The sequence below is a fragment of the Coenobita brevimanus genome, chromosome 78 (assembly GCF_032717465.1).
Source record: "Coenobita brevimanus isolate Jiangsu-jjx chromosome 78, ASM3271746v2, whole genome shotgun sequence".
Taxonomy (NCBI): Eukaryota; Metazoa; Arthropoda; class Malacostraca; order Decapoda; family Coenobitidae; genus Coenobita; species Coenobita brevimanus.
In genome coordinates, this window is record NC_137031.1 from 37,973,239 (window position 1) to 37,988,701 (window position 15,463).

Here is a 15,463-nt window from a genome sequence, read left to right on the forward strand (position 1 = left end):
TGGTGGCGGTAAGGGAGGTGAGGGTTAGCCAATGACTTACCCTTCGAGTGGCGTGTCTCAATCGCACGTTGTGACTCACATAATACTCTCTCATTCGCGACTTCTCGGCCCAACACAAAGGGAGGAAAAAGGCAGACCACAGTGTTAATCCCTCCAATCCCCTCACGTATACCCTTGCTTCATTCTTGTTACACACAGACGATTTTATTAATCTTAAGGGGAGATTTTTTAGTGAAGGGGATCAGTGAAAGCTGTTTTTTTTTTCTCTCTCTCTCGTAATGAAGCTGATCAGTGAAAGTTGTATCTCTCCTCCCCTTGTTCGAAAAGCCTCTCTCTGCTGAATGAAATCGTCTGAAGGTAGCAGGAATGAAGTTAAAGAATGCGTTATCGGATTGCAGTGATGAATCACATGATGCACTTGTGAAAAAGTTAATGCAGCTTGTTGAGTAAAGGCAAATTCTGTAAAAAATATTATTATACAGTTTTCTATATTATGATTTAAAATATGCATATCGGAACAGGCTTTTAACAATAAACTAGGTGGATGCATCTAAACAGGCTTTTAATAAAGTGAATGCATGAAATATATGCCATCATGTTTGAAAACTATGGAGCAATAATATTTAGGTTAAGAATGCAAGCTTTAGGAATATTTTAAATGGGAGAGAGGGAGGGAGGGAGAGGGGGGGAAGGGATGGGATGGGTAGTGGGTAGGTGTTATACAATTAACCCCTTCACTCCGATGACGTACCGCTCCATTCCACATTTGTTATTTCCAGACGATTTTATTTAGCCCCATATAGCTCTCTAACTACTGGGGTTAGATGTTGCCATCGTCAACACCTTCACAACAAGTAATATCTCTCTCTCTCTCTCTCTTTCTCTCTTTGTGTGTGTGTGTGTGTGTGTGTGTGTGTGTGTGTGTGTGTGTGTGTGTGTGTGTGTGTATTATTCTTAGGTAAATTTCTGTCTGTATGAGTGTGGAAGTGGAGTCACTTTACATTGTATGTAATATTTTAAAAAGTGTACCAGAAAGTCATTCACGCATTTTGCTCTGAATTTGTGAGCTTGTGGGAAAATTGGGACGTAACATTGAGCTTTATGATTATTATTATTATTATTATTATTATTATTATTATTATTATTATTTTGCGGTATATTTAATTGGTTTGTGATTGTGACAGGTGTGAATATATCTCACTGGTTTGTGGTAGTGTTTGTGAGCATGTGGGATTACTACTACTACTACCACTTGACTGAATTGTGAATGTGAGAAATTTGGAACCGTATGTGTGTTTTGTGAGCATGGCCGAAAGTGAGAGGAAGTTGAACCATATTGAATTGGGACCGTTGGAAATGTGGAAATAAAAAAAAAAAAACGCTTCTTTGGGATGCAAGAAAAAACTCAGATTATTTATTTTTTAACGTAATAAAAAAATAGTCTTGCAATTAAAATTCACATACTTATTTTTAGTTTGTGAGCATGGGAAAGGAAAAAAATAATCACACAAAAGTTCTGCGTCAGTGAACCTGGAAATATCAGTTTTGAAGTCTGCGAATGTTAAAAAGAGAGAGAGAGAAAAAAAATGAGTCCCAGCGCGGTTCTGCGTTTGTGAAGGTGGAAGGAAAAAAAATCACTCTGTTTTGTGAGCGTGAAAAAACAAAAAAACATCACAGCTTAGGAGTTTGTGAGATTAAAGAAATAAACTTTGAAAAACACACACTATACCCACTTTACTTTAACTTGGCCTAAAATTACCATCACTCCAGCTTGAATCCTGGAAGACAAGAAGAGATTGGCACCGAAATATGATCCTAGTCACGAAGAAGTGCTGCAGAAAGGATGTAAGCCGTAGTATTTTCTCTTCCTGCCACTGAGCTATGTGAAATTAGCTGCAAAAGGACGAAAATCTGAGTCAACGTAGGGTAAAAGGTGAATTACTCCGTGTTTGTGAACGCGTAAAAGATTATCACGCTAGTTCTTAGTTTGTAGTCAAGGGTAAGAAATACTGTAAGAAGAAATTAAAAGTGTCGTACTGGGTCTTTGCGAGCGTGAACAAAGAGGGGCTTGATGTGGTTTATAATAACGTAAACAGTGGAAAAAATAACGCATGTGGTTTTGAGGTGAAGATGGGACAGTGCAGCTGAAAATCACGCGGTGTTTCTGGATAAGCTTCGAGGGGAAAAAAAAAAAAAAGGTGGGGGGACATCTCACGTAATCAGTGGTTTGTGCTTGTGGAAATAACAGGAAATATCACACACACACACACACACACACACACACACACACACACACACACACACACACACACACACACACACACACACACACACACACATACACACACACACGTTTTGAGTTTGCGAACGTGTGGGAAAGAAAAATAATCACATACTGGTTCTTTGTTTCTTTAGAGTAGGAAAGGAAAAAATCACACTAGTTTTGGGATTGTGAACGTATGGAAAGACAAAAAAAATCACGCTTTTTCAAAGTTTGTGAACGTTTGAAGAAAAAAATCACATATTGGTTCTGTATCCCTTAGCGTAGGAAAAAATCGCACTTATTCTGGGTTTGTAGACGTTTGAAAAGAAAAAAAATCACTTATTCTAAGTTTATGAACGTTTGGAAAGAGGAAAAAATCACCTACTTGTTCTGTGCTTCTTAACGTAGGAAAAAACACATACTGATTTTGTGCTTATTGGCGTGGGAAAGAAAATATCACACTTGTTCTTAGTTTGTGAACATTTGGAATGAAAAGAAAATCACCTGCTGGTTCTGTGTTTCTTAGCGTACAAAAAAAAAAAAAAAATCTGTGAGTTTATAAACGTTAAAAGAAAAAAAAATACTGGTTGTGTTTTTTAGTATAGTTTGTGAGCGTGGAACAAGAATGTGACAGCACCCTTAACCCCTTCACTACGATGGCGTGTTCTTGTTTATTTTTTGCTAACTACCAGACGATTTAATCCATCCAGTTTGAAAAGTAAAAAAAAAATGAAAGTCGCCCCGAGGTAGCAGGTATGAAATAAATAATCAGATTTTAGAGGTGTGAATTGGGAGCAGGGCAGTGAAATGGCAGGGGACAGTGTGACGTGGAGGCGATTTGTTTGTGGCCACCCCGTAAGGTAGATAAATAGATTTTGGGAGTTACCGGTACTAGTTTATGATCGTGAAAACAAACACACACCGGATCAGTGTTTTGGATTGTGAGGAAAATGTAGAAATATATCTCACGTCTTTTTTCCATTTTTGAAGGAGGGAAAAACAAGGGCAAAGGCATAACACTTAAATCCTTCCTTCCGAGTATGTATTTTTATTTTGTTCTTGCAATATCCAGCCAATTCTATTCATTTTAGGAGAAACTTTTCATCTGGAAGGGTAAAAAAAAACTCTAAGCTGAATGAAATCGTCTGAAGGTAGCAAGCCGTATGTTATTGGGCTGAAAGGGTTTACACACACACACACACACACACACACACACACACACACACACACACACACACACACACACACACACACACACACACACACACTGGTTCTGTGGTTGTGGTCGTGATCAGAAAAAAAAATGTTGAAGAAACCACACTGTTTTTTTTTTTTTTCGTTTGTGAGTGTGTGAGAAAATTAACATCACACTAAAGTGATTTGTGATCGTGAAAAAAATGGAAGTCACACTATAGTTTTTGTGAGCATAAGAGAAAAAATTGGAAGAAAAATCACGCACCGCTTCTCCGTTTGTGAGTGCGTGAGAAAGTTGGACAGCACACTTAGATGGTTTGTGGTCGTGGAAAAAACAGAAATTACATGGTTCTGTGTTTGTGAGAGTGAGGAGAAAATTGGGGAAAAAAATCACACACACTGATTCTCCGTTTGTGAGCGTGTGCTGATGAAAGCCTGTGAGGATGGTGATGAAAGTTACTCTTGTGGTAGTGGTGAATGTGATGAGAAATTCCTTCGTATATAAAAAGAAATGAAACCAGAGAAAACTGTAGTATATCTTGATAGCTGCCTTCAGTAGGAGCAGCAGGTAAGAGAGGTGAGCCGCATTTAGTCATATCTTGGCTCGTGGAAGTGGCCTAGCTAGAGAAAAGAGAGATGGAGAAGAAAAGAAGGCGAGACGGAGGAATGGGCGGGTTTACAGTCTGTGTCCTATCTGCATCACGACGCCCCACCAGCACTGACCTTACCCCCTTCCAGACTGTATTTATACATTTACTTATTTATTCATTTTTTTATTTATTTCCAGTGTATTTGTTTTCTTTATGTATTTATTTAGACACTGCATTCGTACTTATTGACATGTAGTAACCTAAGTGCGAGTTTAAAGATTTTTATTTGCTTTGTCTCAAAACTTTAGCATGGACTTCAAAATATTTTATCGCAGACTTTAGGGTTTGACGGATTAAAGACTGATTAAGCCTGACCTTCTAGATTTATGCTGTCGGACGCTTTGGTCCTTTTGATTGTTAGCCGGGACTGTAAGACTTCCTTAACCTAAAATTTAAATTGTGTTAGCCCCAATTAAGACGTGTAATTTGACCTTAAGGACTTGTTAACTTTGACTATGACTTCTTAGCTTGAACTTTTCCTGACCTAACCTTCAAGTATTTGGCATAAACTTTCAGACATTTTAGTTTTGGCTTTAATGTTTCTTCTCTTGCAAATGAAGATGTGCTGGTTTGGACTTTAAGCCCATCACCACAAGGAAGCCTTTATGAACTAAGTTTTACTCTTCACTGTGTGTGTGTGTTTTTTTTTAATTGTACTTTTGTTGGGAAGGAACTGAGATATTTGCTTGGAATTTAGGACATGTTAGCTTGGAGTTATAAATCGGCTTTGACGAACACTAGTTAGCTTGTACTAAAACTAGTTATTTGAAACTAGTTAGCTTGGGCTACAACTACTTAGCTTGGACTAAAACTAGTTATCATGGACTAAAACCAGTTATTTTGGACTGAAACTAGTCATCTTGGACTAAAACTATAACTAGAACTAGTTAGCTTGGACTAAAACTATGTAGCTTGGACTAGTACCAGTTATTTTGAACAAAAACTAGTTATTTTGGACTAAAACTAGTTATCTTGGGCCAAAACTAGTTATCCTGGACTAACACTAGTTATCTTGGACTAAAACTTATCTTGAACTAAAACTAGTTATCTTGGGCTAAATCTAGTTAGCTTGGACTAAAACTAATTAGGTTGGATTAAAACTAGTTTGCTTGGAATAATACCAGTTAGTTTGGAATAATACTAATGGCTTTGGATAAGAGTAGTTAGCTTTTATTAGTTAGCGTAGACTAAGATTAATCAGCTTAGAATTAGGTTTCATTACAGCTATTCGTTTGGATTCTAACCCTAGTCAGCTTGGACATTTAAGATTAGCTAGCTTGTGCTTTAAAATTACTTAGCTTGGACATTAAGACGTGTTAGCCTGGACTAAGACTAGTTACCTTTGGTTTTAAGACGAGTTAACTTAATCATCGAGTGGTCAGCTTGGACTAAGAGTAGTTAGCTTAGACTAATACAAGTTAGCGTGAAACCGTGGACTATCTAACTTGGTCAGCTCGGACTTTAAGACTTTGCTTGGACACGGAGACTTAGCGTGGACATTGAAGACTTAGTAATTAATTCAGCATCGGGAGCACCTTAGGTTAATGAGGCGGGAGGTGGAGGTAAAGGAGGGAGGAGGTGAGTGCTGGTGGGGGTGGGGCAAACCTCCTGACCTCCCCTGACGTTATTAGGCAGGGGTACGGGTGGGGGAATGTGCAGGGGAGGGGGAGAGAGGGGAAGCAGGGGAGGGGGAGTGCGGAGAGATGCAGGGAAAAAAAGAGGGGGAGATAAAGGAACATTAAGGTATCAGAAAACAAATTGGAATGGACTATATGGAGGAGGAAGGAGAAATGGGGGGGGGAGAGAAAGAGAGAGAGAGGGGGGGAGGGAGAGGAGAGAGAGAGAGAGAGAGAGGGGCGGGGGAAGTGATAGAGCAAAGAGAGGTGATGGTGAAAATATGGAGCTACCTCAATGTTCTTGATGAGAGTCCCTCGGTCCCACTCCAGCAGTACAGCCCCCGTAGGTCGACCCAGCTGCCAGGTGGAGGCGAGACCAACTCAGTGACCAACACACACCATACCACACCACACCTACCACACCTACCATAACCACTCACCACACTACTCACTACCACACCTGTCACTACAGCCACGTCTACCCCACCTCACCATAACCATACCACATCCGCCACACGCCACCACAACTACATCCAGTCTTCTCATGGCTTTAACCGCCTCAAACTTGCCCTCCTGACTCCAGACCTCTTCCCTTTGGCTTGCTCCTTAACGCTTCACACGCCTCACACAAGAGAGGAGTAGATAGTGCACCTCTCCTGCCCTCTCAGTACCTCACACTTACACCCTGCCATATCAACACTTCTTATATCTCTTAGAACCTCACACTTACACCTTCACACACGTTCACTTCATTTGTCTTCAACACTTTGCGCTAAGACTGGCTAAGTAATACCATACCTTCTTTCATGTCCCTTCTCAGTCCTTAACACATATATTTCACCGCTTTCATTCCCCAACACAACACTCACCTTCCTATCACATCTCTTGCCACTAACACCACATACACCTCGCCTTCCCCCTTGCCTGTAACACCACACACTTACACTTCAACTCTGTTCATGTCTCCAGTACTACACACACCTCACCTCACCTCATGCCTTTAACACCAGATACTTATACCTCACTTGCCTGCGTTCTTTTTAATGCCACAGAATTACATCTTCTCTCTTGCCCCATTGCACCATACACATACATCTCAGTTCACCTTATATCCCTCAACACCACACACGTTACACTTTACATCCATTTTTACATCCTTCAGTGTCTCTCGGAACACGTATGTCGATGAGTAAACAGTTCTCTGCTATCATTGCTTTTCTGTCATCCATATTTCTCATTCCTGTTTAAATAGCAGAAAGAATCCGTCCTTCTCATACTCTTTTTGTTCCTCATATTGCAATCACATAATAATAGGTCATGTAACACTTTTCGTTGTCACAGCCGGCAGAGAAATGTCAGCGAACTTTTGATCAGTGTTGTACATCGCCTTCACATATTTGCACCCTACGACTCATTCTGTCCTACAACACAAATTTAACCTCACACTTCACTGCCCTTACCTCCACACAGTCTCCTCCCACCTCCCAACACCACACACTAAATGCACATTTGAATCTCACTATCTCCTCCCAACAGACACACCCTACGCCCTTTTTGCATACTGCACACACTTTTTAACAACCACTTGATCCCTTCTAGTGTTCTAAAATAATGTAATAAAGAACGCATAACAATGAAATAAGGAAAGATCTCTCTCTATTCTCAGCTAAACATTTTCACTGCATTATATTAGCATCACACTTGCAAAGATTGCAGGTTTGTTCATCTAACGACTTTTTCACCACATTACTCAAGCATTGCATTCAGTATAGCATCAGGCTTACTCAAAAACAGTAACAGTTCACGTAAATATAACAGATATGAGATGCAAATTAAACTCAGACGTTCGAGTACAGAAGCTGGTGTCACTACATCGTACTTAGGGGAGGGGGACGGACATTTTTTGCGTGTTCTTACCTTTTCGTTGTAGTGGTGGACGTCCTCCATGTGCCTAGGGTAGCCGGACACGAGGTATCCCTTACAGCGGGGCGTGATGTGCATCTCGCGAGCCAAAAGCGCCAGGGCGATGGTGCTGGAGATGCTCTGAGGCGACCCAAGATCTGGAGGACGAGGTCACTGGGTTAAGAGAGGGCAGCTGATTGTGTTCTGTCAGACCATGCTTCAGTGAGATATGGAGGATGCCTAGTACCTCTTCCTTAACAATCACTTTGAATCAGTTTATATTATTAACCAGTTATCATCATTTCACATCCAATGATGCGCTCATAATAACCGTCGACACATTTCGATTGATGTTTCAGTGTACCCCTTGAACACTTTGAATTTTGTCAGCAAAATTAATTTACGAGTGACTTGTCAGCAACACTAGGGTACTAAGGCACCCATGACTAATAAATCACCCGGTGAAACTAAGATCAAAATTAATGTTCCTGTGCCGACCACGGCCATGTACATTATTTCTTCCATTCATCGTTGATGTATGTTTTAACAGTTTCCTTCCACCCGATGATAAGGGCTTGTCGACATAATTTTCATCCATAGCATGCAAGAGAATATGAACTTACATAAGGAGAAGTAAACTCTTATATAGCTTGTTGGAATATGGAAGAGCACTCGGACTGTTTACAGTATGAATTACTATATATCCCAGTAATGTCTCCTCTTGCTTCACTGGATTCCAGCTTGATATATTAGTATTACTGTCTCTGTACTATGACCATCATTTCAAAAACTCGTCCAAATATGGCCAGATCTTGTTATCATAATCTTCCTTATACGGTTCATAATAAAATTCCTCACTAAGCTATAATCCATAAAAGTTCAGTAATGACAAGCCAGCAGTATTAAATATTTCCACAATTTAAGTAACTAGTCCTTACCACTGCATCAGAAAGAAAAAAAATATATAAGCTGAATGAAAAGGCTATTACTACAAATATTGTTTAATATTATATATATAGGAGCAGATAAGAGAACTGGGGCAAAGATTGCAATGATGAAAGGTAATGAAAGAAAATTATATAAATTAAAGAAGCAGCGATTAGAATGAGCGAAAATAATAACAGAACATTTAAAGCACCATTTACAGGTACGAAATTCAGAGTCAGCTAAAGGATTGCATTTGGAAACCCTGAATCCATGTAGAATTTCAGAGACCGACCTTGAGAGACTAAAGAGAACTAAAGAAATTAAGAAACTCTGAATCCATGTGAAGGTTCAGAGACATAACAAAAATGAATGACAGTTAATGCAAATCTATGCTGGAATTTAGACAGACAGCTAGATACTAATACAATGAGCTCCGAATCATCTTGTAGCTCAAAGCAACAATGGATCCATGTAGAAGTTTAGGAAGGCAGCTAGTTATTACCTTTTTAAGCTACGTGCCTGTAAAAGTGTTAGGACTTTGTAAATTCCATCACATAGTTGTGAAAACTAATTGCCTGGAGATGTAGAGAATTTTAGAATTCCAATCAGGGATTTTACAAAGTTGTTGCATTGTGCAGTAGAAATTTATAGTGATACCTAGATATTAATACATTAAGGTCCTAAACTTTGTTGAGGTTCCAAAGATTTATGTTTTTGCAAAGACCAATAGGCTTGAGAGTTACAGAGGTCTAAGCTTCCCACTAGAGGTTTTACGGAGGGAGCGTATTACGAGACAAAAATTTACAGCGGCAACTACTCGTACTGCACATTAAGTTCTGAATCACTGGAAATATTTCAGAGCATTATCTTGCTCATTGTACAGTTGTGGAAATCAGTTGACCTGAGAGTTATACAAGTGTAGGATTTCAATAACTGTTTTTAGAAGGGGAGCACATTGTGCAATCTCTACGGATGTGTTGAAGGGAGATGCTGCAGTTTCCCACACGTTCTGGTGGGTGTCTACAGTAGGAGGGGGATGACTGTCACAGAAGCAGTTTATGTTCAAGATCTACACAGTTATCCCATCACAGATCTTGCAGGTCTTTACAAGATCTACACACTTATTCTTTAGTGGATCTTGTAGGTATGTTGAAGATCTACACAGTTATTCTCTAGTGGATCTTGTTGGTATGCTCAAGATCCATGCAGTTATACTGCAACAGATCTTGGGTGGTCGTGTCTCTACCTTGCGGGAACTGTGACTCCTCTGCCCGGTGGTGTCCTGGGCTAAGGAAAGGACAAGGCTTCCCCCGTTTACCCCCACCATTTACCGAGGACTTTCTGGCTGTGGAAGTAGTGGGGGCGTCAGACTGTCTTCTCCCCCTCTCTCGTTGACGTCACATTCCTTCCTCAGCAATTAAAGTGTTTTGTTGCAAATGTCCGCGGGTTTGACAAGATAGCAGAACTTAAGAAGTGTGAATAATATTGAGTGGTGTCGTGGGAAAAGGTTGAACTCAGTAGAAGTTAGGAAATATGGGTAACATTGAATGATGTCTTAGAAAAGGAATGAACTAAAAAGAAATATGAATGTGACTAATATTCAGTGTCTTGTGAAAAGGATCATCTTTACAAAACTTTCGACTTATGACTAATACAGAGTATGCCATGGAAAAAGGCAACATGAGAAATATGTCAGAAATATATATAATGTATCTATCAAAGTCTGACAGAATATTACAGCTTAGACATTGTAAGTAAAGTAGTAAAATTAAAATTCAGCATCAATGTTTATGAGAAAATAACACAAGACATATGCCTCTAATATACGCTGCAGAATTATTTGAGAAGTTAATAGCTTACATAAAGAGTGAATCCAAGAACTAATTTTGATTTTCTGTAAGTTTGCCAAACGTGGAAGGTATTTGGCATATTTAGATAAAAGGATAGCTAATGAAGGTTTATAGTACAACAGACTTAAATATCCATGAGCTGGATAAGAAAACACAACCAAAGAATCTGGTACATAACCAGTATTAGAACAATATAAATACCCTGTATGTACGAATTTTTGAATTTAACAACATAAAAGAAGAAATTATTATTATTATTATTATTTTTTTTTTTTGGTAAATTTCAAGAAATTATTAAAATTTCTAATTGTAACAAAAGAAGAGCTTTTAAAATGAAAACTCTTACTTTTTAGTATGTCTAAAATAAGATGTTATATAAAAGTAGATTACCAAAGTAAAGTAAATTAGATTATAGAGATGAAGTAAAAGTGGTTTTAAATGTTATGCAGTTCCTTTGACAAGAACTGGATCACATGGAAAAGAACTTAATTAGAAGGAATATGACTGAACATATAGCTTATACAGAGGAACAGCTAATAATGAGAGAAAACTATCAAACTGAACTTAAATTAGTCCATCCATTTTGCTTTTCCCGTGAGAAAACATGACATGCAAAATTATGAAAATAAACGAAGATGATAATGAATCCCTTTAGTCAATACTTACTCAAAAACTTTTGGATTATGATTTATATAGACAGAACAGATTTTACGTAAGTTTATTTTATTTTATTGTATTGTGTTGTATGACAATGAATGTGTGTGTGTGTGTGTGTGTGTGTGTGTGTGTGTGTGTGTGTGTGTGTGTGTGTGTTTAACATCCCCAAATTTTTATATACCTTTAAATATATCTTCAAGAAATGACATTTACCTTGCATCTGTTAACGTTGTCTTAGTGCATGATACAGTTTGATTCATAATTAGTATAAACCCTTAGTATTAGTATTTAGAGCTTTAAAAGCTGTCAATATGTATACTTTTTACTGCGTCGTATTGTTGTTTGGACTGTGTGTGTAGAGTTCTCGTCGTATAATACCGGGCATTATTTTGGTCTCATGGCTTTTATTTCAAACCAGAAAATGGAAACTGAAAATTATGGATAAATTATTCTGGTTATTTGAATTTTATTGAGAACATGTTAAATCAGGTGTTGGCTTTGCTTCTTATACTTTCATTGTTATTTAGCGTTTGAAAATTGGTATAGCTTTTTGGAGTATTGATGCATTGTGGAAAAGCCATGTTATTGAACAAGGAAAGAACATTTTATCACTCTTACTTTCAATAGGGAAAAATTAATAGAACAAGAGTGTTAACATTGTTTTCATAATGCATCACTCTTGTGTTTCATATAAAGCAGTGTTATATACTTTAAACTGTGTGTTATGGGTCCTGTTCTGGTTTTGTATTAAGCGACCTACAAGTTGCAGGGCGGGGAGAGTATCAGAGGCACTTGTCCCCTCATTGATGCCAGGTTGCTACACTCTGACAAAATATGATCCCGTGTCATCTTGTAATAAAAATAGGTTCAGCCATTGCAGTTGGTTTCGAATTTGGTGTGCTTGCATCTTACAAGTAAGTGTGCATTAAACTAAACCCATTGGATACGGAGAGCGTTTCATATTTTACTTTTTTTTTTTTTTCTTTTTTTTTTTTTTTACTGCTAGACATTTTTGAGGAAAGTGCCCTACTAAGCGAGAGATTACCGAAGCCTGCATCAGTTCCTTTCAGCTGGGAAAACAAATCTTTCTTATGGTGCATCAGATCGTATGGCGATGGCAGATAATATAATAATGACGTCACTATACTGGAAGGGTTAGCAGATACGGATACTAACGTTAGGTACGTGTGAAGACATTTAGTAAATTATGTATTATGTCATTTCTCCTCCTGTATATGTAGGTATGTGGTGGAATTTAGCTTTTTCTTATTTCCCCCTCTTATGTGTTGGTATGTGGATGTACTTACCGTTTTCCTTGATGTACTCGCTGATGACCACTGTGAGGTTGATGTGGCGGTAACCTTCGTGGATGTCAGCCAGGTTCTGCGCATGCGTCATCTTACCGCTCCCCGGCCCGCCTGGAGTGCGTGTAAGTTAGGTTAGTGAGCGTATTATTTAACACATTTATTACCGCCGATTCACCTGACCCCTCTCATGGTCGCGTCTTCTCTCATATTACTATTCCAACTGACGCTAGACGATTTTGTGCAGCTGAGAATAAGTCATGGGAGGCTGAATGTATTAATACTTCGTACCATTAACCTTTTCGAGGTCTTCCACCTACCGCCAGACGAATTTAGTCAGCCAAGAATTACGAGTATATGAACCTGGATATTAACGCTGTTACCAATAACTCTCATTGACTAGACAACTGTAGTGGCCTGTGCTCTGCTAACAGCAAACGACTTTATTTTGCTGAAAGTGAGTCACAGGAGCCTTAGAATTTAATATGATGGGATATAGATTTTTTTTCTGACTATTTAACCACTGATTCATTTATATATCGTCCTTTATGTCGGTCAAACAGTCGTTGAATACATACATTAACTCATTTGCCAGTTTACTAGCTAATTATCATTCCAACTGTGAATCAGCTAACTGATAATTTACCCTGTCTGTCAGTCAAGCAGTCATTTAACTGACCACTTGGTTATTTGATATGTCGATGAGTCAGCATTATATATATATATATATATATATATATATATATATATATATATATATATATATATATATATATATATATATATATATATCTGTGTGTGTGTGTGTATGTATATATGTATGTATGTATGTAATATGGTTTCCACTAGATGAATACAATCGTGTGTCGGTAGCCACAATAAAGTCCTAACGTCGCTTAGTTTTACTCAAGGGGTCAGCTGCAAAGGGAATATGTGGGTAGTGTTATGTCTCCGTTATCCCTGGGGAGTCACTAAACATTAAGTAAATAACTACGGTAGCAGTTATGCCTAACACACACGCACGCCTAATGAACACTGACAAGAAAAGTACAGGAACGCATTCCAGCTGGAAGGGGAGAGGAGGGAGCGAGGGAAGGGAGTGAGGGAAGGAAAAAATAAAGAAATTAAGGTTGATTTATGGACACAAAGGAACTCGAGCCGAGTATTCAGTAGTATGTCTTGTATTATGAACTGAAGAGGCTGACTGGCAGAATTTTTATTGATATATTTTTCTTGTATCCGATTCGGGGTATTGACTAGAAAATCCGTTTCCTGAGATCCAGCGTTCCGCACACTTTCACATGTCACCACTTTAGCGCTGATACCCATTGTCCGTACTGAATACTTGCCAGAGATGTCACGTTCAGGACTGGGTTAGTGGCGTTAGCTTTTTTTTTTTTTTTATTATTATTATTTAGTTATATTTCGGTGGGTCTTTTTTATGACATGTTGACGGGTCAGTAATTGGTATGCAAATAGAGCAATAATGATCAAAGGTACTCACATAGCACTATAACCCCCCCCCCCAGTTTACACCTGATTTTTGATCGATCGACATCAAGTTTGAATCACATCTTCGTAGACCCACAGACGGTATATGTGTCAGTTTTAATTGAGATCGGTTCTGACATTCGTGTAATTATTATCAACAACACATTGGCCTATAGCTATGGATAGTGTTCAGACGTTTAAAACCGGGGTTAATGTAGTTTTGCTTAGTCTGTAATTGCTTCCTGGCTGTTTGTGTCACTGGGATCCATTGAGGTATGTTGGTTGGCTGGTTATAATTCTTCACTGGGCTCGCACTTACACCCCTATTTTCCTCGGTTGTGGAAGCTCCCTAACACCTTTTCCTAAACGATTTATATTGGGTATTACACCACACTGTCCTATTTTGTGTTATATAAGTCCTTCAGGCAGGAAGTGGTACGTACCGAGGAAGAAGATGACGGGTGCGCCAGTGATGCTTTCGGTAGGCGCGGCACCGTTGGGTCCTGGCGGTGCTGTGGTGGCTGGGGTGGTGGCCGCTGTGGTGCCCGCATCACCGTTCTTGCCATCACTCACCAGCGGCGACCCACTCCGGTCTGAGGGAGAAGGCGACGTGAGGAAAGAATTAGTGGAGAAGATACTGTGCTTAATTTCAGTATTATGACAGGACAGCGATGTGTGCTTACTCTCGCTTTCAGCACCGGCGACCCACTCCAGCCTGCGAAAAGAGGGGATATGAGAAGGAAGAAAGTACAAACGATTACAAAGGAAAGCAAACAGCAACAGATCTAATTGCCCCATCAGTGTTGTTTCTTACAGAGAGGACTATGAACGACGCTTGCTTAAATCCTAGTTCTTGCTCTCCCTCACTGCCAGTCTAGGGGAAACGACAGCGCGATGGAAAAACGGCCATGAGCAAGAAGTAGGATGGAAGAAAGCAAATGAATGAATCGTTACCCATGTTAATCCCTGCGCCGTAAATTGTCAAATGTTTAAGAGCGGCGGGTGTTTACTTTCAAATATTTATTCCAAGGAGAAGTCTTTGATGTAATCTTTCAGCGCATTTATTTCATCATATTAAATTTTGTGTACTGTTGCCACCCTGCTCCATTACTTAACACCATTCCTGTTCGTTCTTTCCATTCATTTTTTCCTCCTCACTTTTTCTCCCCTCCCCTTCCCCCCCCCCGCCGCACACACACACACACATACACACACACACACACACACACACACACACACACACACACACACACACACACACACACTAAATTATAACAGAAATCATCCCACTACCACCGCTGCTCCTCGTATAACTACACGCCCATCATCACAAGCTGCCCTCTTTCCTCGCTGCGCCACCATTTGTCACCATCCCAGCCCATCCCACCCACGCTTTACCCCCCTCCCAGTCCAGCCCACCCACCCTTTACCTCCCTCCTAGCCCATCCCACCCATTCTTTCCGCCCACCCAACCCATTATTATTATTTTTTTTTTTTGCTCCCTATTCGAACGTCTTTTGATACATCAGAATCTGATTACTCGCGCATGGTGCTCTCCGTATTTATAGTGGTAGATTAGCTTGGCGGCCATATTGGATTTCATGATTTT

At 39.4% G+C, this 15,463-nt stretch overlaps 1 protein-coding gene across 1 annotated transcript in view; it reads right to left on the minus strand.

Moving 5' to 3' along the window:
• LOC145408808 (adenylate kinase isoenzyme 5) overlaps nt 1–15,463 on the minus strand; it is a 123,192-nt gene that overhangs the window by 23,388 nt on the left and 84,341 nt on the right. Inside the window, exons 2-6 of the mRNA XM_080279454.1 lie at nt 14,298–14,447; nt 12,367–12,477; nt 7,641–7,783; nt 6,015–6,080; nt 41–100 (exon numbers count right to left, since the gene is read on the minus strand). Of these exons, the coding sequence (XP_080135580.1) occupies nt 41–100; nt 6,015–6,080; nt 7,641–7,783; nt 12,367–12,477; nt 14,298–14,447 (530 nt within the window). The remainder of the gene's footprint in view (nt 1–40; nt 101–6,014; nt 6,081–7,640; nt 7,784–12,366; nt 12,478–14,297; nt 14,448–15,463) is intronic.